At 37.8% G+C, this 27,926-nt stretch overlaps 1 protein-coding gene across 5 annotated transcripts; it reads right to left on the bottom strand.

The window, feature by feature from the left end:
- Window positions 1-2,707: 2,707 nt before the first annotated feature.
- On the bottom strand, window positions 2,708-27,909 carry LARP7 (La ribonucleoprotein 7, transcriptional regulator). 5 transcript variants are annotated; one of them, XM_053403746.1, is made up of 14 exons: window positions 27,305-27,477; window positions 25,877-25,973; window positions 23,856-24,071; window positions 23,264-23,364; window positions 23,039-23,122; window positions 21,106-21,270; window positions 19,932-20,040; window positions 18,603-18,971; window positions 16,790-16,928; window positions 12,092-12,261; window positions 10,534-10,652; window positions 8,372-8,531; window positions 7,254-7,345; window positions 2,708-3,100 (listed from the first exon to the last, which is right to left on the bottom strand). In XM_053403746.1, the coding sequence occupies exons 3-14, from the start codon at window positions 24,061-24,063 to the stop codon at window positions 3,020-3,022; spliced, it is 1,797 nt and encodes a 598-aa protein (XP_053259721.1). In that variant the 5' UTR covers window positions 24,064-24,071; window positions 25,877-25,973; window positions 27,305-27,477; the 3' UTR covers window positions 2,708-3,019. The 5 variants fall into 5 exon arrangements, with proteins under 5 accessions (XP_053259721.1, XP_053259720.1, XP_053259719.1 ...); XM_053403745.1 differs by lacking the exons at window positions 25,877-25,973; window positions 27,305-27,477 and adding an exon at window positions 27,804-27,909; XM_053403744.1 differs by lacking the exon at window positions 25,877-25,973.
- Window positions 27,910-27,926: the final 17 nt, after the last annotated feature.

Genomic DNA, 27,926 nt, shown 5'->3' on the forward strand with positions numbered 1-27,926 from the left:
ATGTTGGGATGCAGGTGGCGCTGTGGGTTAAACCACAGAGCCTAGGACTTGCCAATCAGGTCAGAAGTTTGAATCCCCGCAATGGGGTGAGTTCCCGTTGCTCGGTCCCTGCTCCTGTCAACCTAGCAGTTCGAAAGCACGTCAAAGTGCAAGTAGATAAATAGGTACCGCTCCGGCGGGAAGGTAAATGGTGTTTCCGTGCGCTGCTCTGGTTCGCCAGAAGCGGCTTAGTCATGCTGGCCACATGACCAAGAAGCTGTATGCTGGCTCCCTCATCCTATAAAGCAAGATGAGCGCCGCAACCCCAGAGTCGGTCACGACTAACGGTCAGAGGTCCCTTTACCTTTGTGCAAATGTATTGATAATTTTGGACGTGTATTGCTCTGCAATACCTGAGAAACATTACAGAAAAGCTGGGGTTCTGTGTATTTCAGTGCATTATGTAGATCTGTATCTCCATGATGTCATATATTCTGAGTTTCTGTGCAAGAGAGAGGCAAACAAGCCTTCATGATTTATGTTGTACCAAAAGCAGCAAAGATATATTAAATTTGGCACAAAGCCCACCCTTTTTGCCACTTAGTCTAGTCAAAGCCCTAAATGTCTAGGCTACAAGGAAATTCAGCTCAAAAATTAAATATCAGCTAACCTTTATGGAACGATTTTTCTTCTCTCTACAAGACCTCACTGCTGCAACCACTGGAAAAAGTGGCCCGACAATGTATCATTCTGGCATATCCTAGACAAGAGTCAGCAGCACTCTTGGTCGTTCCAAAATTTGTCAATGCTGTGCAGAGAATGTGTCTTGGTTTCTCTTAAGATTTAAGTGTAGCTCAGCTGACAGAGACTCTTTCTAGCAAGTCAGATGCCTGTTTGGCCAGGAAATAAAAAACGGCATTACCCACCACTGCCCCCGCCAAATGGAATCTTAAATTTTGTTTGTGTGTCTGTTTTGTAGGGAGATACAAAATAGTAAAAACAGTAACTTACTGTGTCAGCATAAGTATTCATGCATTCCAACCACCTTATTTTGAAGTCAAGAATTAAAAAATATCTAGTTACATCTAATACAAACAAGAGCCTGAGATCTTCCCAAATCCCAGCAACAGCAAAATCACCAACTAAAACTTGCCCCATGGAGATCAACACGGAAACCTTACCAAGAACATTTTCCAGCACTTCTGCAATATGCTCCAGTTAGCTTTCTCTAGTATATCCTCAATAAGTTAACAGCTTCAAAGGAAGAACAGCCAGCAAGGCCTCTCTCCACCTGTGTCCTTCTTGTACACATCTAGTGCAGTAAGATCTCATTTCTAATTATCCTATCTGTATACTGAATGGTAATTCTTAAATGGTAGCATTATAACTATTATTTTTAATTGCATTTATATCCCACCTTTTCTTCCAAGGAGCTCAAGGTGGTATACAGCGTTCTTCTACCCCTTCTCATTGAATCCCACACAACAAGCCTGTGAGGTAGGTTAGGCTGAGAGGCAGTGACCGGCCTAAGGTCACCTATTGGTTTTAGTTGGATTAAGACCTGGTCTTCCAGGTCCTAATCCAACGCACTAAGCACTATGCTACACTGGCTCTCTGGACCATGTAACATAACATTCATTTCTGTTTTCCAGGACGTCAGCTACAGCGGGGATATTATGAGAGCATGCTCAGTTATAAAACTTACTAAGAGTTTATGCTGCACCCCTCCCCTGCATTTGCCCCTATCCACATCAAACCTAAGTTAAAGAAAAATTAAAACAGTACTGAAATATTTTAGCAGTGGCTTGGAAAAGGAAACTGCATTGGCATTGTGTGCCGCCTAAAAAAGGAATGTTTTCTACAAGCCTATAAATCGCAGGGCACCTTGGCAAAGCAACTCCTACATGTCTGCGCTCAATTCTGTTCCTCCTACAGTACACCAGCAACTCTTGACTAACAAAGGAAAAAGTGAGAGAGCCAAGGGCTTGGGTGTGTGGGGTAGTTTAAAATAAAATAATTGCAACAGTGCCAGCTGTGCAGAGGAAGTTGTGTTTTGTTGGTTTTTTTTTAATCCAATGCATTAGACCCTAGTCTCTGTTTCTAAATTGCCTTTTGGAGACCTCCTCCTCTTTTTCAGTTATAGTGTGTAATGGTAACTTTATGAGAATTGGCATCCATTTAGAACATTTGTATTAGTTTATTTTTACATTTCAATCAGTTCCTAAACAACTATTTGTACCCCATAATAAATGAGCAAAATCATAGAGATGATGCAGCCTATTTCCTGTGCTCCCATTTACACTAAAAAGTAAGAGCAAGAAAGGATTTAATAAAATGTTCTCAGAGTACAAGAGGCAAAGACATTGCTTTCATTTACAATGGTAAGATGTACTGGTAGATTAGCTCTCTCAGGTCTACAATAAGGATTCTTTGGGTCTGGGGAAAGAAGCCTCACCCATCTTAGGAAGCGTGCTACACAGCAAATTAATCTGTACAGGACTGTATAAATTCAGCAAATTAAGTTTAATATAAAATGGTCCCCATCAGTTTAAGTGTACAGTTCTATTTTTACATTAAGTTTCTTATTCTACTTTACTTCCACACCCACAACTTCAGATCTTTTTTCGCATTCTGCATAGGAGGGCTTGCAAAACTTGCTGCTAACAAAGAAATTACCTAATTTTGAAAGCAAGAGGCGGTCTCATTTCTACAAGTCATTAAGAAAGTGTCAGAACTCTCATCCTTTATTTCAACAATAGATACCAATTAATTATGAAGATTTAGCCTTTTTATTTGGATCATACTTACACCTCAGTTTTTAAAAATGCATTGTACAAAAAACCTGGGACAAATACATATAAAAACTTGCTTAATACATTCTAAAACAAGGCCAAGTAGCAATTCAAATGACTGTATTAACAGGAATGCACAGTGTCTTTATTTGTGTCCCTTAAGATTACGAAGCAAAGAGATCATTTCTTCAGAAGAACAGTTTAATTTCTTTTCTAAACAGCAATTCATACAAGTAAATTAGATGAATTTAGTCGTCATCAGAGAAATGGATATGCTTGCTTATCTCTTGTGTCTTCGCTAGCCTCATTTTTTCAGCTTTTGCAATCAGCTGTAGAAGAAAAAAAGACCAAGAAGCATTTTCTAATTACACTGTATTGTCATTTTAATTTATCATGTGTCAGAGAAGATGAGGATTAACACTCAAACCAACATTTGCAACTATAACCTTCATAAAACAAATGTAGAACCCTGCTGATACTGGAAAAGACTGAGCAAATGTTAAGAAATTTTTAATTCCCTTTATTTCAATGGAAGACATTTAAATTGTTGAGAGCCATAGATCTTATCTTTGACAACACCATCCTCATTGTTCCTCTTCAGAATTGTAACATTTAATTAGCAAGGTACTTCTCTAATGCAAAAACACAGTGGGGCTAATTCAGCCATTAATCCTGTATCCTTAAAATATTTGCTCTTTAAAAAAAAAAAAATACTTTGGTGGAAAATGTTAATTTGAATGTTTGAAATCCTACAGCATATCTTTAAAATGAAGACACAGATTCTAACAACATCTTAATACAACCAATTGCAGCAGGTGAAGTAGAATGCAATGAAGGAACACTTTAAGGAAAAGCACCACTATTCTTAGAAAAACAAGATGACTGACATCCAATCTCTGAAGATGGTTTGGAAACTTCAACTGGTCCAAAATGTGGCATCCTGATGGGGATGAGGCAGGTAGCATTGGTGACACCATTGCTATGCAAGCTTTACTGATTACCAGTGCATTTTACTATTAGCCCCAGCCAGAACCACCACGGGTCAAAGATAACGGGAGTTGGAGTCCAATGGATGGAGGGCCACATGTTCCCCACCTATGGGCTATGCATACAAAGTTTACAATTTATGCCAATGTGAACCTGTGGTCTGAGCGTGCATTGATGTAAAATACAAGCAAAGAGGATGACTGATAAGCTTTGTGAACAACATATGGGATAAAGAAGGCACAGTAGGCCAAATCATGCCTCACACAGTTCTTCAACTAACAAGGGAGCAGTGTGTTTTGCTCGCAGCTGGAATAAGGTCCAGGTAACATGGGGATTTAATATTTCCAAAAGGGGGGACTAGCTAGTGTGTTTCTTTTTGTCCCAGCAATCCTGCATTGATAGCTGCACACACTTTTGGGGTGGGTGGGTGGTGCATTTCAGTGGTGGGTGAAGCCAAAGACAAAAGTGGATGGAGCAATACAGTGGTGCCTCGCTAGACGAAATTAATTCGTTCCGCGAGTCTTTTCGTCTTGCGCGGTTTTTCGTCTTGCGAAGCACGGTCCGTCGCAACTGCACCTCTTCAAGCGGCTTTAAGAAAAAAGGAAACAAACTCGCAAGACGTTTTCGTCTTGCGAAGCAAGCCCATAGGGAAAATCGTCTTGCGAAGCAACTCAAAAAACGAAAAACTCTTTCGTCTTGCGAGTTTTTCGTCTTCCGAGGCATTCGTCTTCCGAGGTACCACTGTATAGGAAACTGACATTTATACAGTTGGCTACATTTCCACCGCACAGAGTTTACTATATCCTCTATTGCTCTTCACCCAAGCAAACCAAGGGAAGTTATCACCATTGCAATGACATTTGGAGTTCTGAGAAACAAGATTTTGCAGAGCACGTTTCCATGGGAAAGTTCTCACATTTTTTCTTTTTTTGTATGATCTAGATAATATTTCTTCTAGTGCAAACTCTCAATATAAAGGATTTCATGGATGTACTGTAGGACCTAGACATGTTCAATGTACTTTAATGCAGCAGTGCAAGTTCTTGCCCATAATTAAATCAGTCCAAATTCTACCTTTATAAAATTTGATTTTAGAAAAGGAGAACCCCACCATCTGACCCCAAAATCATTGTACAGCATGCAACTCTGCTGTAAATCAAGTAAGGTTGTTTCAAGAGTTTCTGTTAAATAGGCATATATTGGCAAGAAAAGGCTCAGGTTGGAAGAATAGGATTGATGCTCTTCAGAACCCTTCCAGTGCTACAGTAGCGCTAATGCCACATTAGGGAAGGAGTATCTAGAAAGGAGGAGCAACTCATGAAGTTCAAGAAACTGAATTAAGGTATTTAGCTTTTAAATATTCACCTGCTTTATTTATATTTGCATTACAGTGACCCAAAGTCCCAAGATCTGCTAGAACATTAATAATATAAATATACAAAATCAAACTCCTAAAAAGCTTCTCCAAATCTATCCAATACCAGCATTATTTATTAAATGTCCGCTATGTTAATATTTAAATGGTTGTTTATAAGCTATGAAATGGATGTTTCTTAGAGATGCAAGATGACAGAAGAGAGTGATAGGAAAATGGCAGCTAGCTGCTGCTACTGTTATCTGCAATTTAACAGTTTGTTTTGATAATACTGCTTGTGTAGATTAATCTGCAGTTCTTTGCTTAAGGAACTCTCAAGGATTCTGGTAGAAAGTAGCAGGAGGTTAAAGCTATTCACAGTATTACATACATGAATGGTTAAAACTGTTACTTTACTTATGGAAAGAGGGTACAGATAAAATAATAATTTCTATTGTGTCTTAAAGTTATAGGGAGATATGGGTTCAGATGGGATGTATGGATTTTGTACTGTTGCTTTCAAGATTATATTCAAATGCATAACAGAAACCCTGCTTTTAAATAAGTTATGAGATTTCTTTGGAAACTGTTCAATATTCTCAAATTATTGGAACTCCACCTTATTTTCCAACTGCCAAGAATGCATTTGCCCTGAAATAAGGAACGACACAGTAACTGGAGGCAGGCAAAACACTATTTCTCTTCTATACAAAATGTAGCAGACAGAAACAAAGGCTCCATTTCCTTGGGGTAAATCCAGGATTGGAGTTCATGAAAAGGAAGATGCTAATTTACAAGGCTTTACACCAACCATTAACACTCAAGTGGTTAATGGTTATGCAAAAAATTAAAGGGTAATTAACACCACAACGTTTCCTAGAGAATTTTAGTTGCATATATTCAAAAAGGTTAAAGCAATGTGAAACAATAAGATTCAAGACTTATCAGATCACTGGGCTCTAATAATGTGTACAGTCTTAAATGTTCTGATTCTAGCTTTTAAAATCTATAAAATATTCTTAACAGAAAATTGTTCTAGAAATTACTTTTTCATGAGTAAAATAAATTAGTGATTTGTTAAAGAATCACGTGGATAAAAATTAGCAAGAAACAGTATCATTAGAAGTTTCTCTTTTAAAGAACTTGTTACTTGATTTAGACAACTCCTTAACATTTTATCAGTCTTGTGTTTAACTTCTTGTAAGCCCTGAAATAAAAGCTTTTCCAACCCATCTCCAATATTTGGGAGTCATTAAACTAATGGAGTCCTGCCAACCTAGCAGTTCGAAAGCACGTCAAAGTGCAAACAGATAAATAGGTACCGCTCCGGCAGGAAGGTAAACGGCGTTTCCGTGCACTGCTCTGGTTCACCAGAAGCAGCTTAGTCATGCTGGCCACATGACCCAGAAGCTGTACGCTGGCTCCCTCGGCCAGTAAAGCGACATGAGCACCGCAACCCCAGAGTCGTCTGCGACTGGACCTAATGGTCAGGGGTCCCTTTACCTTTAAACTAATGGAAGCTCATTAAGAGTAATTTAGTATCAAAGCCCAGAAATAGAAGAGCTACCTTAAGGTGTATGAATAAGAAAATGCTTGTTAACCTGATCTGATATAGTCTTCTGGAGTCAATGGAGTGATGTTTACAAGTAAAGTTTTTCACAGCTACACCACTAGCGTTTGTTGGAGATGAAAATGAACAGACATCATATGAAATACATGCAGCTTCCTTATACCAAGTGAGATCAATGGTCCATTTAGCTGAGTACTATCTATTCTCAGTGGCAAAAGTTACTCAGTACCTTTATATTTTATGTTTAAGGCATTTTATACAGTTCTTAATATTTAGCTAAGTGCTTTCAGAAGTCATTTAACATGAGTCCTTACATAAGTTTACCGGATAATCTACCACTGAGCCCTTCCCCTTGAATATAATCAAGCCATTTTTTATTAAGTAAAACCATTTTTTCATCTAGTCCCATGCTCTCTATACAGACTGCCAGTAGCTTTCAAAGATCACAGCTCCATTTCTAGTTTCAAAAAACTGAATCTGAGACCTTATCCATATAAAACAAGTTAAGTTTTATAAATCTGAGTTAAGATGCTTGCCCACAAAATCCAGAGTTCTGAATTGGTTATCTTACCTTCTCTGTACCCCGCTTCTTTTCTCTTGGTTGATTAAGTTTAGCCTGTCGGTCCACCAAGATCTTCTGCCAATATCGTTGTTCATGATCCCCTGAATAAAAGAATGTTGTAACTGTGTGTTATATCTGTATGAAGGAAGATGTTTTGGTTTCCTCGGCTATATCAGTACAACAACCTTTCTACAACTTTATAAAACAATTGTTAACTTTTAACAGTTTATTTCTTAAATGGAATACACGTTAATGCAGGTGTAGGGAAGACTTTGGCCTTTTAGATGTTGCTGAACTACAACTCCCATCATCCCTAGTCATTAGCTATGCTTGATAGGACTAATGGAAGTTGTAGTTCAGGAACATCAGGCGGGCCAAAGGTTTTCCACACTTGCTTTAATGCAAAGAAAAACGTTCTTGTGAAGATAAAAGATGCATAATTTTATGTCTCAGCTTTCTATCAATGAGAATTTTAAAATATATTTTTTTAAAAAAATTAAAAGGAAAAGAGACACCACCAGCGGAACTTTATGACATTCACTTCTTATAACATTCTCTCCTTATAATCTGAACAGAGTAGAGGAGGATGCAGAATAAGGGAAACGATGTCCTGCTGATGATATACCATATCCTGTTTAACACACACTGTCCTCAACCCAGCTGTTTGCAAACACAATAGTAGGTTTTTGTCCATGCTCACAGACTGAAAAGCTCCTTCAAGGACTGGGACTTCACAAAATGTCTGTCCTGCTGAAGACAGGAAATGCACTGACGTGATATCACAGGTGTGTGCTCAGTGGGCAAAGCCCAACCCATGTTTCCAGTCTTCAGTAGTAAAAAGGCAACAAAAAGGTGGTGTGTGTCCACCACCTCTGGAGAAGTAAAGTCATGATGTGATGTGTAACCTTATTGGGCTTTTTCACCAGATGGAAATTCATAATTTCTTACCCAGCCACTTATATAGGCAGAAAAAATTGGTTCCAAAATTGTATGGCCCTAGCTATATTTAGAATACTTTTTTGGGGGGGGGAATTCAGGATACAAATCACAATTTCAACAAATCTTGAAAAAGTGATAAAACTGATGTGGCATGTACAAACCCAGTGAATTTCAACAATAAATCTTACCTGAAAGGACCTCAAGTTTCCAATTGTGTTTCGTCTGTAGTTCTTTATGTGATTTTAATAAAGTTTGTGCATCTTCAGGAGTTTTAAGCCGCACATGACACTCTGTGTCACCTTCCAGCAGGTCAACATAAGCAACATTAGCTAATGTTGCTAACATATCCTATGGCAACACAAGCAAGACAAGCCATTAGAATTAAGGCTTTTATCTACTTACCACGGTGCTTTTATCTACTTACCACGGTGGGGAGCATTTTTTCCTACATTTTCACAGGGCTCATATACCACTCTCGTAAGGAAATACATCTCTACTATTAACTGTTTTCACTTATTATCACTGATGTGTCACGAGCAAAGAAATATCTTTCCTAATGCACTTATCTGGAAGCACCATTCATGAGCCATGAAAGGGAGGGTGGGTTGACAATTACACTTAACCACAGAATGGTGATTGCAAAAAAATGCAAAAAGAAAAGAGAAAAATCTGTCATGCTAGTGCCACATGAGCTAGATATCTTCTACCAATCCAGCTCTAATACTCTACACACTCTGGTTTACAGCTCTGAACCTTTAAAGCATGCTATAATTCACCAATAGAAGTGGATACAATAAAGAGTATCCTCTTATCTCTAGCTATGACCATATTGCTGTCATGAGCAATCTCAGACAGACATTTAATATTTAGATGCCAATGTCAAGTTTGCCTTGCTAATAGCCAAGATGATAAACCTGAAGTTACAAAACAACAAGGTTAGGTTAGGGCTTTATCTTTCTCAAAGACGTATCTCAGTGCTGTCTCAGAGAAATCATTAAATCATCATAAAACTTAACAATAATGAAAGAACTTCACATACATTATCTTGTTTCAAGCCATGCAACAATTATGTAAATATAGGTCAGTATTATCATTCTCATGCTGCAGACTACAGGGTAGAGGGATGGGACTGAGACTATGCTATTTGCTTTAAGCAATCTAATGAGTTCACAGCAGAGGAAATATCTGAACTGGAGACTTCTGCAGCTCAACTTTAAACTGCTGTTCCACACCAGCTGTCTATACTAGACTATAACAAGAAGCACTCACAAGTTTGTGAAGTTCATTACAAGTATGAACAAGGTCAATGTTTAAATTTTAAGGGGCAGAATTAAAATACTACTGTACACGCAACATGAAAGCCAGGATTGAATGTCAGTTTAAACAAGTTTTAAATAAATTGCTGTTTGTGTGTGCTTCACTCCTCCTCTGCTCCTTTCAATGTGCTGAGGAAGAAACAAACCAAAGACTGGCTTTATGATACCTGTGAACCCGCACTTGTAGTTTGTTTCCCCATCAGCAAATCATAAAATCATAGCATCACAATTGTAGAGTTGGAAGGTACCATGAGGGTCATCTAGTCCAACCCCTGCAATGCAGGAATATTTTTTGCTCAATCTGGGGCTCAAACACACAACCCTGAGATTAAGAGTCTCATGCTATACTGACTGAACTATAGAGGCTTGGTGGGGAAGCCATACCAATAGAAACAACTTTTACAGATAAACTCTTTCCTCAACCAAAATAGTTTGAAATCTTTTTTGCTCTGATGTAGATTTTCTCAGCCTGGTTCTTCAATTAAACAATCCTTTAGCAAGTATTATAAGGCATGTGCACACCTAGCTGGCGATCAGAATTATGAACAAAGGAAACTGACTTATACAGAGGCATACCACTAGTATATCTAGCTCAGAACTGTCTGCACCAGGGGTAGTCAACTTTCCACATGTTGTTGGACTCTAGCTTAAGGTTACCAGATGTCCCCGTTTCCCAGGGACAGTCCGTGGATTTACAAATCAGCCTCCATACAAAATCCTATCGTTCCTACTGAAAAAAATCTGGTAACCTTACTCTAGCTCCCATCAGTTCTAGCCAGCATGGCCAGTGGTCAGGGATTATGGGAGCTGTAGGGCAGCAACAACAGGTAACTGATTGGCAGCAGCTCTCCAGGGTTTCAGAAGGGGGTCTCATCCAGTTCTACCTGCACATATTGGAGATTGAACCTATGACCTTTTGCGTGCTAGGCAGATGCTGTGCAACTGAGTTACCTTGACCTTTCGAAATGCTATTCCATATTCAAAAGATTTCAAAGCGAATTATAGCATTTACCCCGAGGCTATAGAGGCATTACCTTGATGTGCTTCCTGCCTGGCAAGGGCTCAGCACTAATGATCTTGACTATTACGCCACCCTCAAACTGGGGGCCCATTGTGTGAACCTTTTCAACAGGAGCTGAACCATCCTGGGAAGCTGTTCATTTGAAAAGGAAGAGAGCATTCATCAAAATTTCACTTGTAACAATTTACCACTGGACAAATTCAAAATAGCACAATACCTCACTTAGTATATTTTTTTATATTGGGTATATTACTAGGAATATTTCTATAAGAAGCAAAGGCAGTCCAAGAGAAAAGAATGTGAGACAGATCTAAGTAGCAGTCAAGTGTTATTTTCAAAACATATTTTCTAAAAATAAGTTATAGGTATAACATGATACCTGCAACATCTAGCAACAATTAATTTAAGCCTGCACTTTCTATTTGGAAACAGAGTCTAAACAAAACTCTAAACTCTAAACTAAACAACTTTTGGTTGTTTTCCCCTCTGTTCCTCATCCCCTCCTTTGTGAAATATTTAGGTGGATGAAAAGTTCTGGAAAAACTCATCAGCTATTTTCTGACATTTTTGGTTGGTTCTAACGAAGCTGGATTTTGGAGAAACAGATAAGATTTTCTTAATAGTTTGACATATATAGATCACTGTTGGTGGCATCAAAATATGCCTCAACATGACAAGTTAAAGGCCCTGCAGTTTAAGTTATAAGCATGAGCAGTATATCAATAGTACCATTAATTCCAGTTATCAGCACATACAAAGCCAAACAACTACTTTAAGGTTGTATATTCACAACCTGATTGTTGTGCTCTTGTGAAGTTAACACTCTCATCTTGTACTGCATATATGGCCAATGAGCATTAATTAAAACAATATGGTTAACTCACTTTGCAAAGCAACATTAGGCAATCTTTCTGAATGCTAAGTGAATTTAGATAGATTTGATTCTTCTAAATCAGTGGGCAGTGAATAAAGAAACTATTCACAAAGTTGGTACAGAAATGGGTTATTACAGTGAAGCATAGCACAAATTTTATTTAGTTCTCAATTTTTTTTTATAATTGCAGTAATACTGACTACTTTGATTTCTTCAACAGAACCAATGAGAAAAACTATGAGACCTCTGGCTTGTATCCGATGTTGGCCCTACTTAGAGCAGACCCACCGAAATTAATGAAACCAAGTTAGTCATTTCAATGGGTATACACTGAGTGGTGCTGGACCCTAACTACACAGCATATAGAAACTTAATGCCAGAAAATTCATTTACTGATATGCAACCTCTTGGTTCTAAAGCCCAAAGGTTTATCCTGGATGCTGAACACTAGTTTATTCTTCAGTTTTTGTAACATTTCACAAGTTCTCCTGTATACATACAACTGCAACTGGTTAAAGAAAATCAATTTTGCATGATGTGACCTAGAGAAATTTTCAAGATCTGAAATTTCCCCCCTCTTAATCTCCTTTCTGCTTCCAGGAAAACAGTACATACTTCTTTATATCCAAATCACTAAACTACAATTAGCATGTCATTTCTTCTGTTAAGGATAAGCACAAGCTATGAAGAACCTCACAATTTTCTTTACATTTTCCATTTCTTGCTGCAGGCTGGTTAGGTATACAGGCATCTGTTTCCATTTCTCCAGCAGTCAACGTTTTTATTTGGGCCATTGCTTTTTTCAAAGAGGACATGCTGGCTTTCTGTAGTGCCAAGTATTCTTGCTTCAGCTGCATCCATTCATTTCTAGTGATTAGGATTAAAAAGTATGAAAAATACACAAGCTCAGCACTCTATAAAGAAATCTAATTAAAATGATCAGAAACAAATTTATCTTCAAAAAAAGATAATTCAAAAAGTAAAAAGAGACTGGTAGATCATGCTTTTTTTAAACCACAATAACAAAACTCAGTTCAGATGCATACCACATATAAGGAAATATAGCACCACAGTCAAGAAGATACCACCATGGTTAACAAATGGAGTCAAGGAACTTATTAGAGGCAAGATGGATTCTTTCACAAAAATGGAAGTAGTGCATAAATGAGAACAAAATGGAACACAAATTGTGGCAAAATAAATGCAAGAAGGCAAAAAGAGATGCAAAAAGAAGAATCTGAGGAGCATATTAGAGAAGTATGTAGCTAAAAACATTAAGAACAAAATAAATAATTAAAAAGCAAAGCAGGAAAGCAGTGGGGGTTGGGGTGGACCTCTGAACTACAAGAGAGTTGAAACATGTACTAAAGGACAGAAATGAAATTGCATTTAACTTCATGTCAGAAAATGAAGGGCAGATCTCTGAACCTAACCTCCCCCCTCCCCCCGAAAAGGAGTCTGAGTTAAATACTGGTGACAAGAGATGTATTTTGAGAAATAAAAAAACAACAAATCTGAACATGAGTTACTGGGTTGCACTCCTGTCAAAAGGACATGAAAAGAGCCAAAGTAGTCCAGCATTCTGTTCTCACAGTGGTCCACCATATGCTTAGATAGAACACAGAATATGCTTATATAGAACATAGCCTAGTAGCATGTGGGTTTACCATAGGCATCTGGTTCACACTGTGAGAACCGGATGCTGGATGAGATGGGACTTTTGCCTGGCTCTTCTTAAGATTAGCAGTTACTAATAAATTTCCAGTGTGGATCCATTAGCAATTGATTCCTAAGAGTATTGCAAAGACTGCTAGGCTAGACCTTGGCCTAACCTTTGGTTCTTAAGCAACAGTACATACTCAGGATCAATACGCAGAGTTTAATTATGCATTAACTTTAAAAATCCTCAATTGCATCTTACTTTGTACATTTCTACAGTAAAAGACATCAATGCATCACAGATTAACACAAAAAATGTAAAAGTAAAGCACAAAGACTGGTCAGCCTGCATCTGCTAACCAGCTGACTATTTTTTAAAAAGTGAGGAAAACTAGCTAGAACATTCCCAAATCTATGGAGACAGGAACATTCCTACTGTTCAAATGCAGCAGAGAGGAAAGCCCAGCATGGAACCAAATGATAAATTTACATTCAGTTAACATGGAGATGTTTCTGCAAACAGCTAGAGCCTTGCTGATAGAAACACAATGGGGATAGTGCAATTGAGAGAATGATTCATTGTTAACCTAATCTGTGCTATCAAATAAGCAGATACGGGATTTTTTTATTTAAAAAAAGATGGTATCTTGGGGTAATAGTGAGAGAGGAAGAAAAACAAAGATTCTGTCCCACCCAGGAACATACGTTCCCTGAGAGAGGGCTTTAAATAACAAATGATCTACCTAATGACTCTGCGATAAAGGGTCAATGGTACCCTTTGCTAAAGTATGGAGTAAATAGAAGCTCGAGCAACACTTTATTAAAGGAAGCTGAAAAGGAAAAGAACACCAAAGCGAATGAACAAGGTAAGTAAGCAAAATGGAAAGAATTTTTCTCAAATATTATGTTTCCATTAAAACTAAATTATTTGCTATATTTAATGCTTTGGATAGCAAAAGGTGCTGCTTTATGTGGAACCCTTCTACTTTAACATGGAGGTGCTTTCTGTGTGTACATAAAAGGTAAGTGCTTCCATGTTTTGGCAGAGGTGAGTCCAACTTCAGCATGAGTTGTTTGTAACTTGAGTATTCTTGTATTGTTCAATTCAACATCATGGAAAGAACCACTGCCAGACATTTGTTTACTTGACTGCAATATCTGCTATATTCTAATCCATGTTCCAGCAAGGTGTGCAGAATCTCTGTAACAGGATATTCTAGAGAAAACTTGCTTTACCTGCCCTGTTTCAAGATGCTCTCTACTTCTGTAGAAAAGCATGTTTTGCTACATTGACTGAAATAGAAAACAGAAGTCTGTGCACACTTACATGCACACTTACTTGGAAGCAAATCTCATTTATCTCAGTGGGTCGAACTTCCAAGCAAATGCAGTTAGAACTGCAGCCTGAAGCAGGCAATAAACTACACAGTATGTAGTCCCTGACTGAGCAAGGTTCGAACAATAATTCTGTAATTGTGTTGGTAAGCTTTTGTTTGTTCAAAGAAGTCACATCTGACAGTGATTCAGTCAGTGTGCTAAAAGAACTGTACTGAATTTAAAACTAGGTAATTGTGAATTATTTGCTTTGGCTTTTTATGTATAGTCTTTATAATTTTATAACTTATTTTGTGTTTTAAGATTGTTGAACAATGCTCTTGAGCTCTATGGCAGGAAAGTGTTTATGAATATAATTTTAAAATAAAGCTGCTTGATTTATTTTTTTAAAGCAATGACTTCTATCTTTTTCTTTCACAGGAAAAATTATCACCTAATATAAGGGACCACCCACTACTTTAATGTGGAAGTACTTGTTTTATTCCTTTAAAAAAGTGCTTTCATATTTTAGTGATGGCAAATCCTATTTAATCATCTTATTCAACATTACTCAATTATTTAATCACCTTACTCAACATTACTCAATTATTTACTAGCAAAAAAATAAAAAAATATGGAATTATATTTATTGCATGTGGAACTTCTTCAAACAGGGTTACGAGTTCAAGCATCATCCTGAAGGATTTTCTGTACTTTAACATGGAGGTACTTGCTGGCTATTTTTAAAGTAAGTGCTTCTATGTTTTAGTACTGCAGGATTCCACAATCAGAAAATTAACTGGCAAGACTTCAAACAGTAAGTCATATTACTGTCATTATAATGTCAACAGGTCCATTGGTCAAAAGGAAATCGTAGGTCTTTTCTATGTATGATGTGTTCATTGCTGTAACCCTTTACCGTTGCTGACATGCAACTCTGTTGTGTGAAATCTGGAATTGCACTTTAGCAATGGTGATGGACTATGAGCCATGCGTATAAAGGCTATGTATAGACAATGCTTTGTTAAACATGTGGAATATTAAGTTACAAAGTTGTTTGTATTAATGCATATAAGAGTTAATACAGATGTGGCCATTGCTCCTATGAAGCTTTGGTATGAATGTGACAATAAAGAAGTATTTACATTTGATATCGACTTTATTCACCTACATTTTACTCTTTTTAAAAATGAGCTTTTGCAACATGACTGCTCTAAAACTGCATAATAAAACTAGTTTCTATCAACTTCTGAAGAGTCATAACCCGGCCAAAGCTTAGAACATTGGCATCTCTTTGATTTCAACAGGAACAAATTATCATACAGTGGTGCCTCGCAAGACGAATGCCTCGCAAGACGAAAAACGCGCAAGACAAAAGGGTTTTTCGGTTTTTGCGTTGCTTCGCAAGACGATTTTCCCTATGGGCTTGCTTTTTCGTCTTGCGAGTTTGTTCGCTTTTTTCTTAAAGCCGCTTGAAGAGGTGCAGTTGCGACGGACCGTGCTTCGCAAGATGAAAAACATCGCAAGACGAAAAGACTCGCGGAACGAATTAATTTCGTCTTGCGAGGCACCACTGTATTTAATTTCTATTGCTGTATAACTGTTGAACTGGCTGAATGTGCCTGAGAATTTTTCCTCTCAATTGGATACAGCTATTTTAAAAAGGTGTTGCACAGAATGAAAAAAACATTCAAATTCTTCCATCTATGTTCAGTACTTTTAAAAACATCTTTCACTGCCTCACAAACTGTTTTAAAATCTCTACTGGAACAAACTTTGAAGTAATGGCCATCTAATCTTTTAGGCTCAAACCTTTGCTCAAAATGATTTCTTTGAAATTGTTAGCAAAGGATCTGGTGTACCTCTTGCACCCTCCATTTGATAGTATATATGTAAGAGCCACTCACATGTACACAGATTTTAAAGAAGGCGAATGACAAAGTAAGCATTTCAAAAGGATAAAAAGGTTCAATAAACTTGTTTTAAAACATGAAATTCTTTTTTTAAAGAGAACAAGCCATTTCATCTATCCACAATGCAATGCAAATATCAATTTCACAGTGATAGAATAGGTAAAATTGATTTCTTTTACAAATGTAAAACAAGTTGCATTAGCAGAGGAGTTTTTATTTACCGTAACAGGCTAGTTTGTGTGCTTCAATAAGACAAAATATAAGCTGCGGCAGCAACACTCCTGAACTGAAACAAGTTGAATGGAAACACATAAGCAGCACTATTGACAGGTCAAAATTAGGCAATATTTTTTCTCATGGGTCGTTAGTACCTAAGAACACTAAAACACAGTTCTTGTGTAGACTACTTCATATCTGGGAAGTAGCCAAACAGCAGCTTCTGGATCACAGGCAGCCCAACACTGTATTTTACTGTCAATACAGCAAGACTCAAAAATGCTTTAACATACTTTGAAAGGACTCTCAGTGGGATGACCTCTTCGCCCATCTTGTGTCTCTCTTTATGTTTCTTTTTATGTTTCCTTTTAGATTTTGAAAGAGATGTATCTTTCTTATCACCAACCTCTCTCTCCTCCTCAGTGGAAATTTCTAAGTGGAAAAGCAAAAAGAAATGGCTAACAAGCAAAGAACAGCTAGTTATAAATACGTTAGTGCCTTTCCTCCAAGGGTTTGATTCTGGGTCACTTTAGCAAACAGTCTAGCAAACTGACTACTATACTATATACTGACTCTACTTTGAACTGAAGAAATAAGTTCATAGAATAACCGAGTCGGAAAGGAACCCCATGTCATCTAGTCTAACTCCGAAGGAATCTCTGAAAAATTACCCTCAAACTTCTGTTTAAATACCACCAATGAAGGAGAGGCTACTACCTTCTGAGGTAGTCCATTCCACTTAACAACTCTTAACAGCTCTTAAGTGACAGAAAGTTTCCCCCAATGTTTACTGGGAATCTTCTTTCTTGTAATTTGAAGCCATTAATTCGGCTCCACCCCCTGGAGCAGGAGAAAGCAAGTTTGATCCATCTTCTACATGACAGCCCTTCAGATATTTGAAGATGGTTATATCACCTCTGTCTTCTTTTCTCTAGACTAAGCATACCCAATTCTCTCACCCCATTCCCCAAATGGCTTAATTTCCAGGCCCCCTTATCTTGGTTGCCTTCCTACAATACTGTGTATATGTTTAAATATTACTTTACAGTATTATTAAATTTCTATCCCATCTTTCCTCCCAAAGGAGCCTAGGGGAACAAGCAAAATAAATAAAAAATATAGGATTTTGTTTTTCTCTCACACCTAAAACAGCTATCCTCACAGCTAATAATTTCAAGGGTTTCAGGAACAGTACATTTCAGCCATTAAATGCCTGGGTAAACCAGAATGTTTTTAAATTCCTCCTAAATTTTAGAAGACAAGTACCTCGCCAGGAAAAGCACCACTACTCCTACCAAGAAGTACCTGCAAGTTATTTATTTATGAAAATATTTGTAATGTATTCATAAAAAATATCAATTAAGTTTACAACATCCAGCCGTGTATACAATAAAAACCATGTAAAGCATCAACATCAACAAAGCATCACCCAGTGGCAGCCCTATCAACAGAGTCTTGCCTGCCAGAGTCTTGCCTGCCACTCATAGGGTTCCAGATGGCCAAAACTGGGAGACACTTCTTTATAGACTTTTTGTAGGCATCTTATATATGCAAAAACCACAATCTGCATTTGAGGTAGAAACACAGAAGCAACAGCATTTCTCCAGCTGTTCTCTCCATAGGTCATGGAATATTATGGTTTTTTGTATAAACTGCTTAGAGGTTTTATTACAATCATGGCATATATAAGTTGCAAAATACAAATAAAACAAATCATAGATGTGCAAGCTGGTCTTGCATCTTAAGTAGTAATAAATCCTCATTCACACCACTTTACCTTTTAATACATTGCTAACAATGGCAGGTAAGCAACAATGTCCAACTTTTACAATGCCCTTATTTTCATCTAATCTGACCACTTGAATAAGCATCTTTTTACTTGTCTGCTACTTATCCAAATATAATTCTACTGTTAAAATTAATTATTTCCTGGTGTATTTCCTACTCTCTCCTCAGGTTTTAAACTGAATTACATTTACACCACCAAGCTTTCATTTTCTCCCACTGTTTACAAACAAAACTCAACAATGTAGTTATATTACCCAAAATCTCTGTCCTTGGTCAGATATTTCAGTGAAATTTAAAAATAGGTGATCTGCTTCTTACCTTTGGGATCCTCTGGTCCCTCTGTAGATTCCTCTTTTGTAGAATGAACATCTTTCTGAAGTGTTTTCTTTGCCTTTACAATTGACACCTCTCCATCCCCAGAGTGGCATCGTTTCCTCTTTCCTGGTCTACTTTCTCCTGAACCTGAGCTTTCCATTCTATCAAACTTCCTTTTCTCTTTCTTTGAATATGGCCGTTGGACTTCTGATGCTTCCATTTCAGAGCTCTCAGACGTTGTCCTGTGTCTCTTTGACCTACTTGTGTGTTCTGTAGTAATGCCCACATTTAATTCTTTTGCTTCTGCAGTTGGTTGCTGGCTACTCTCCTTCTTTGTTTTTGATTTTTTCTTTTTTTTCTTCTTCTTTTCTTCTATATAAAGTGAATAATATCTGTCTTGACATTCTGTATTTTAATTATTACAAGTTTCTCCCACTTTGCTTCCAGGGAGTTCAGCATAGTATACAGGACTATCTTTTATTTTCTGTCCCACAACATTTTAGCCTCACCCTGTGAGTTCTGTTAGGCAGAAAGATTGACTGGCCTAAATAACCCAAAATATCGCAAGGCATATCACGCTTATTTAACTCCAGGAGTCAGCACAATCCCAACTTAGGAAAATCAGAGTTTGAGACGAATCATGGTTTTTGTTTTAGAAGGAGTGCTGAACAAGAACAGCTAAATAAAGTAAGATATTTTCATGAAAGACTGATACTAAAAACCCACAAAGAAAGGGTCTGGTAACATCTTAAATAACTACATAACCACTTCATGCATCTGATGAAGTTGGCTGTAGCCCATGAAAGCTTATGCCATTATAACTTTGTTGGTTTTGCTACAATTGACTAAGGTGGCTTCCCCTGAAATTTGTCACAATAATCTTATTTACCCTGAATATTTGCATGGCTGTAATCCAGAAATCATCCAAATCCAAACCTGTATTTAATTTTTACTTCACTAGCTTCAATGGGATTAAGCAGGTTTAACTATCCTCTACCAATCCACTATATGATACCTTTCAAAATGACCCCAGTTTAACAGAAAAAATGACTTATATTGATAACTGGAAAGTAGTCTAAACAAAAAAGATTGGAGCATGGGCGTAGCCGGGGGGGGGAGGGGCAGCTGCCCCCATCAATAAAAATCAATATAAATACATAGCTAACTGAGGTCCCCTCCCCCCACCTGCTACGAAAGGCCTGCTCCCCTTAACAAAAATCCTGGCTACGCCCATGGATTGGAAAACATTGGGCCATACAATGTTAACAGAAGATACAGAAGTAAAATAGAAAGACTTGATGGGCAAAATAAAGCTATCACCTTTCTACTCACCAACTACATTGGAATCACTTGATGGTAATGCAGGAACGACCTTGTTTTTAACTGTTTTGGGAAACATCCCAGGCTTTCTTGGTGCATCTTCTGGAGGATTATTCAAGTACTTAAATGCAAAAGTTAGAGAATGTAAGTTAACTGCTAATAGATATTTTTCCACAGAGGCCCCTCTATATAACTTTGGAACTTGAATTTGTTGCATGAAAGATATTAATTGGTTACTTTTGGCCGAAAGAAGATCATGAAGAGATGCAGGGAAGTATCTCAGTCAGTAGAGCATGAGACTCTTAATCTCAGGGTCGTCGGTTTGAGCCCCACATTTGGGCAAAAGATTCTTGCATTGCAAGGGGTTGGACTAGATGATTGCTGTGATCCCTTCCAACTCTACTATGATTCTATGTTGTGGGTTTAAGCTGAATTATATTTAAATACCCACTTTCTGGCACACATATGTACTGAATTAAAGAATAAATATGCAGTGCAATCTATGTAGGGAGTGCTTACTCCCATGAAAGCATGCATAGGACTTTAGCCTAAGATACAAGTATATTCTATGTACTGCTCTTTGTCAACTATTAGCATGGTGAAGTTTAGCATTTCAAAAGATTCAGGATGCAAACTTCCCAACACTAAATGTGTCCTATGGCCCACTAAATTTGGTGGGACTTAGCTTTGAGTATATATGCATAGGGTTGGACAAAAAGTTAATTTTAGCTATGAATTTTGAATGCTGGCCTTATAGTAAAATGAAGGGGACAGAATATGGTTGCCATTGGGAAGGAACCAGAAACTATGTAGTGCAAGAAAACATAATCTGCCTGATGAAGTATAAATTAATATTTTAATGAAATTTACATTCTTTGCCAAGACATTTTAAGTCCACCACCAGGGTAAGAAACTTGCTTTTTTGTTAATTTCACAAATTAAAGACAAGACACATTAATATATATGTCTTTGTAAAGTTTTCAGAAATTACAGATGAGTTCAGATAATTTTGCATTTCTAAATTCTCAGTGTAGAGAGCCCGTAACATATTCTCTGAAGTTAAATAGCTATAACCACACAAGGAGTTAAAAAGTAAAATATAGGAATACAGAAGTTGAAACTGTATATAGACATGAAGCTAAATAGTAACACAGCAAACCATTATTTCAAGTTGTTCACAACTGACCTCAATTGCCTTTTCTGCCTGTTCCTTTGTTTCAAATTCAACAAATGCAAATCCCTTTGGGTCTCCGGTAGTCTTATAGCGAGGGATACTGATATAAACCACGTTGCCACATTTCCCAAATACCCTTTCAATCCAACTATGATTGACATTTTTCGGAAGTAATTCCTACAGCAAAAGCAAATTATGGGTATATATATTCATGCTATTGAATGTAATAAAAGAACCATTACTTTAACTGTATGCATTAATGTCCGATTAACACAATTTGAGTGAACCATGAAAGAACTTTGGGAGGTAATTCATTCCAGTCCTGTTCAGAGTAGACACACTGAAGTTAATAAACATGACTATTTTCATAGGCCCATTTTAGGTTGCTAAGGCTGTCTTTTTTATTGTAAAGAGTAGTTAAGACTCTGACATTTGGAGAGCAGCACTCACAGGAAAGACAGCCTCTCTTCACATGTCAGCTAACATTGCAGGTTCCCATCCTTATGATGCACAATTATCAAACTATTATTATATGTACAAGAGGGTGAACTGAGAAAGAGCTACAGACAACAAAAGTGAATTATCATTGCTCAAAGCTCCTTCTAGGAAATAAGGTTATGAAAATTATAAGTACCTGCATAAAAGTTTAAATTAAGCCTTAGAAACCCACATGCAACAGCATGATAGGCAGCACACAGATTGGTTCCATCCAAAAGACCTTGTCCTATATACCAGGATTAAAGAACCATGTTCAAGGCTTTTAACACTATGCATTCTTCATAGCTGCAGATCAAAAGAAGTAATTTAACATAATGGATTCTGCATGGTTTCACATTACTATATGCTTAACATCAAAATGGAAAAAGACTACAGGTTGCATTCTTTTTTGGGGTAATTGATTCTACAGAAAATTTTTTTAGTGGCTGTGTTTTTCGTAAGCTATTTTGCTTCCACAATTTTTTTAATTGGACACTAAATAAATGGATATCCACAAATCAAATTAGTTTCCAAGTAAACCATGTTGTAATTGAATCTTAACAAAAGAATAATTCTTTGATTAGCAGACTTGTATAAGACTTTTCTTTTGTATGTGTAATACAGAAAAGTCTCAAAAAAAGGTTGCAGTGGTCAGGAAGAGGTGATTCTCAGCTGCATAGTGCTTTGAAGGTTAAAAGCAACTGACAGCCAGTGAAGTAGGACAACCATGTTATATCTTCACACCTTACTGTTCTTCTTAGCTGTCAGCTGGTATATTCTGAACAAACTGATAAGTCTTCAAAAGCGGTCCCACGTACAACATAATGCAGTAATCCAATCTACATGTTACTATAGTGCACATAACTGAACAAAGGTATCCTGGTCCAAAATAAGCTTGCAGCTTGGCCTAGACAAGCTAGGTCCAATTTTGACCTGGACACACCACACACTATGCACTAGAGCTGAATGACCGCAACAGAGAACTAGCTCTACTCATGGAGGCTTCTCATGCAACTTAAATTGTGCTGGAGAAGGTGAGCCAACACCTTGTTCTCGCCCTCACATGAGAAATGTAAAGGGGCGCACACATCTGCATAGAGCTTTAAACATTTTTTTTTAAATCCAGCAACCTGTTTCAGTGTAAGAGTTACCTCATTTGCATGGACTCTTATTCATTTGATAGGTGGAAATAGATTTTTATGCACCAAGACCTGTTCCTCCCACCAACAAAATAAGTTGGGCAAACCATGTACATAAAAGCTGAATGCACCAACTGGCAGAAACAAGGAGCTTTGGATCAAAACTACAGAAGAGTCAAAACTACAAAAGTATCAAAAACCGTAACAAACAATTGACGATATTTCATTAGCCTCTGCTAAGGAGAAACTGCAGAGAAAACACTAAATGAAAAACGTGAAGTTCAATTTAGACAAGCAAGAGAGTTCATAATTATTTAGATATATCTTACCACATATACTGTACGACTATCCACATCTTTAGGCTGCTCACCCAGTGGCTGCCGTCTTCTGATTCTAATTCCTTCTAAATCCAACTACAAGACACAAACCAATTGGGAAAGTCAGTTCCTCCTAAATCCAACTATAAGAAACAAAGCAATTAGGGAACTCTTTCCCTCAATATTTGTTTGCACTCAGACTGACACAAAAAACAAAAGACAAGGTTTTATACTTACCTCTACCACAGATGAACTTTTAACTGCACGTGCTATCAATTTTCTGTCAGTGGTTAGCTTTTTCATTTTGTTAAAAGAAACCAGAAGTGATATGTCAACATCTAGAAATAAACACATTGCAATTAGAATCATAAGAACTGTAGATTTGGAAAGGACACCAAGGGTCATCTAGTCCAACCTTCTGCAATGCAGGAATAAGGTAGGACATCCTGCATCTGATATCCCACCCTCTACTGTGATATGTAACCCTCTCCATCCCCACACGACTTCCGCTGCTTCCCTTGTACTTGACATTTTCTACTATATGATACTTTTCAATGCTCGTTTCCACAAACTTACAGATAATGATAGTGGGAGTAGTCACCAAAATCCCTTTAAGAACCCACAGCAGAATATTTATTGCACACTGGTTCTCTGAAGCACTTCTATAGATGCACATAAAAACATTTGACAAAATTAAAGCAAAGTCTGCATAATAAATAGTGTAGACAATTTTGGTTCTCAGCAGCAAGAAGCATATAAACAAAAAAAGATTCTCTTCCCAGGTGTTACATGATAGTAAGGTGTTTTATTTCTAAATTAATTAACTCACAACCATCTCTTGATTTTTCTATTTGTTCTCGAAGAAATCTGTCTTTGTGAAGATTGACATCGCCAAACCAGAAGTCTACTTGCTTTGCTATATCTGAAAGCACCTGTTTAACTCTAGACCTTTTCTTTTTTTCACGTTCCTTTCTTTGTTCAGTGGTTTCTTTTTCCATGGCTTTACTTCTTACAGTTTCAGTTTCCATTTCTGTCATCCTTTCACCTGAAAATGAACATGAAATTATTATTATTATTTCTAGTCATGGGATTATACTGTGATCCTTTGAACCTTTATAATATTAAGCTCTGTAAAATAATGTTAAATGGGAAAGTTTTATAGAATTCTTACCCTGCTTTCCTCATACAACAAATGTGAAGTATGTGAATGCATTACTGTACTCTTTTTATTGAATCAGAAGCTTAGTAGAAACATTTTCTCCTCTGCTTAGAAGGTGGTACTCTAAACACACTGGGAACTAGACAATCCACCAAAGCAGTTTTAAACTGTTCTTGTGTTACTATGTTATGTCTTAATGTTGCTGTAACCTGCCCTGGGACCTTACCATAAAGGGAAGAAAATAAATAAATGTTAACCATTTCTCATTCAATAATTCTTTAAAGCTTTATTTTTATTTTTAAAATTCCTTAATTTTGTTTACAAATGCAACCCTTGCACAGAAACATCAGTAGTATTGGTTGCTTCCATATTATGGCCCTTTTGCACCACTGAGGCACTGCTTTCTGAAATCAGCTTAAAGCAAAATTAATAGCAGTGGTCAAGATAGCACTTAATAATATAAAGATCCTTCTAATGGTTACTCAGGTCAGTTCCACTCAAAAAAGGTTCTCTGCAAGTTTTGTCATAAGAGAGAGAAAAAGAGAAATTAAAGACCTCCATCACAAGAGCCGACTTTAAAAAGTATTCTATAGTACAATCTGATATATGTCTATTCAGAAGAAAGCTTCATTCATCATTTTAAGGCAATGGAGTATATGATTGCAGCTATAAGAGAGGCTATTCAAAGAGAAGTAACAGGCTGTTCATCAAGTAGAGGAGAAAAAAATTGCGCTCTGCTTCTTATGTGCACAATGTCTTAACAAAAATACAACAGCTATAATAGCTACTTCATGCAATAATCATTCTGACAAAAGCCCCTGCATCTTAAAATGCAGCAATATCTTGATGAGAGACCCTACAGACTACAACATGAGTACTTCTACATGGAAGAGGAGTGAAGCTCTTTTTCTGCTATGAGCTGACTATTCAAGATGATTAAGGTCAACATGTTTCCAATTATAGTTTCCAGTGATAAATGAGATCATGCTGTGTTTACTAGGGCAGAAATGCAACATAGGTACAACTCTCCCACTAAGATCTTTGGCTTACCAAAATGTCAGTACTGGATTTAACCACATAATGAACATAGGAAATTTATTCTAAAAACAGAAGGTATTGACCAACATACATAGGGCTAATTCAAACTTAATCACAGATGTGTAAGAACCACAATATAGGCAACATCTACATGTCATATTTCTTGGAAACTATAATACTGCAATGCTGGAAACTGCTCTCTTGCAGTTATGAAAGCTTTAATAAACGATTACGACAAATTCATAGGTTAATCTATTCATGTCTGAAAGTAGGATGCAGCTTTTATGTTAGACAAAGTATTCTTTGATAATAAATTGCTGGATACAATAAGTCAGGATATGTGCATTGCTATCATGCCTTGTTTGTGAGTGTCTAAAGATGTTTGGATGGTGATTTCTGGATAAAGAATACTGACAACAAATCAGACCTTGGAATGATTCACCAAGGCAATTTCCTATTGTTGAGCAAGTAATTAAGGCAAAAGGCCACTGCACAATTAGTAGTCTAGCTTCAAAGAGAATCATTAAAGCAGCTATGCAAATAGATGTCAATTTTACAGTTTGTATTCTTTTTCTAACCTCTGCCCCAAGAACACTTAGGTTCAATTCAGATGCACCATCCAACCATGATTTATCATTTGGCCTTGCACATACCTTCAGCCCTCTTAGGAACAGTTTCCCTCCTTCACTTACTGGTACTATTCACTAACCATCGTTTTCTGTGACATCCAAATGGGTGAAGACAGTTTTACTGCATTAGAAAAACACTTCCATCTTTCCAGGATACTATCAATTTGCTCACAATATTTCATCCACATAAACATTGGTTAGCAATAATCCTTCTTGAAGTGAACCTGAGATCTTATGTTGTGTGCTCTGAATTACAGCCTTACTGTGGAACTTGGGAATGCTTCTAGGCCAGTCAATTATACTGATTCTGATACAAACTTTCCAGCTGATGACCTACTGTCATACTGTAACAGGCAAGTGTTGTTTCTTAAGCACATTTCCCAACATGTCTCCTCCTCAAGATACACACCAGGTTGAAGAGAGTTCCTCATACCCCAAAATGATTAAATGTAGTGCTTATTCTGGTTTCAGTGGAATAATTCTAATCTTTGTTAGTAGCTTCCTCACCTAGATCTCACAGTTTATTTGTGTACCACATAAACACAATTAGTCTTGCTCAGACATGTTCTCTCTCCCCACCCCCACCCATTTCAAAAGTACATTTTTTTTCCAATACTCCATAAAACAGAAAAATACAAAAGCAGTTATCCAACCCCCACATTTACAATGCCACACGACAGGTAGGGCACTGGTGGGCAGTTAAATCAACTTTGGTTTCAATTTTCCCTGCCTTCGGATTGCACTCCTAATGGGTAACAAGAAATGCTACAAACCCCACGCACATTTACTCAGGAGTTAAGCCGCACAGGACAGAGCAGCATTTATTTCTGAGCAAATATGCGTACGGCTGTGTTATACATGATTTATTTTTTTTTCGTGGGGAGGCTCTCCGGATGTAGAAACGTTGAGACTGCTGTTTCCCAGTGAGCCAGATGATTTTAAAAGCATCTGATTTAGGCTGGGCAGTCAGGTTCAGATTCCCACTCACTGGATAATCTTAAAAATCTTACTAGCCGAGAGTCTACCTCACAGGGTTGTTTGTTTGTGAGGACAAAACAGTGGCTGTACCATATACCGTACACCCGAGCTCCTTGGAGAAAAAGCAGAATATAGTTAACAGGTCTTTAATCAGTATTGTATTAGCATATTGTATATCATTAACTCTGCGCTTCACAAGGCGAGAGAAGGGCGACGAGGCGACCAGCAAAGCACCTGAGTGAGGCGCCCGCCTCGCGTCTCCTCAGCTTTAAGAACGACCGCGAGACACATTCCCGCCGCCCCGCCCGTGACGCAGCACTCGCTGAAAGTTATTCCTCAGAGCGGCACAGCCAAGGCAAGCGCATGCGCGGACGTCACTGCAACGACCCGAGTCCTTTTAAGACGAGGAAGAACGGTTCACGCGACTCCAGTTTTAACCCGCCTCTTTAGCGCTCAACCCGCTTCGGGACTGACCTGATACCCCGAGACAGGGTGAAAGATGCGGGTCAACGTCACGGACACGAGGAACAAACACCGCTTCTAAGGCCTGGAAGAGCGGCGCTCCTCTACCTTCCACGCCCCCCCCTTCCTCTGTCACGCTGTACTGTTAAATTCTCGCGCGATGCGCGGCAGACCTCGGCCTTCTCCGGCCCTATTGGTTACCAGGAGCTCGCAGGCGCGCGCGCGATACTTGCGCATAGAGATAAGAAGAGTAGACTGACATCAAGCCTCCAAAAAATAAAAAATTAAAAAAGGAGGTCCTTTACGTTTCCCTTTGGGAGCAAAAGTAGAACTGTTCTGTCCATAGGCATCTCCATAGTAACTACCCTATACAATTCCAATACAAATTACAGCGCAAAACCTTTCATGGAGACCATTTGGTTTTACGTTCAGAATGCTGCAGACGGAATGCTGTTTTTGTCTCGCCGCATAATCCTACACAAATTCATATTAGAGCGACGGCGCTCAATACCTTCCTAGCAGTGGAAGTGCTCAGAGGTACTCATCCCGACAGCCACAATCCTATGCACGTTTTACTCAGAAGCAAGCTCCTCTTAGTTCGGTGGGGCTTCTCCCACAGTTTAAAGCCTCACTC

Source organism: Podarcis raffonei, chromosome 9 (genome assembly GCF_027172205.1).
Source record: "Podarcis raffonei isolate rPodRaf1 chromosome 9, rPodRaf1.pri, whole genome shotgun sequence".
NCBI lineage: Eukaryota > Metazoa > Chordata > Lepidosauria > Squamata > Lacertidae > Podarcis > Podarcis raffonei.

Coding starts and splice junctions, on each gene's coding strand:
- LARP7 (XM_053403745.1), bottom strand. CDS start 24,063: ATGACAGAAATGGAAACTGAAACTGTAAGAAGTAAAGCCATGGAAAAA. Junction 21,271..23,038: donor ATAGTCGTACAGTATATGTG/GTAAGATATATC, acceptor CTTTTGCTGTAG/GAATTACTTCCGAAAAATGT. Junction 12,262..16,789: donor CCACTGAGAGTCCTTTCAAA/GTATGTTAAAGC, acceptor CCTAATCACTAG/AAATGAATGGATGCAGCTGA.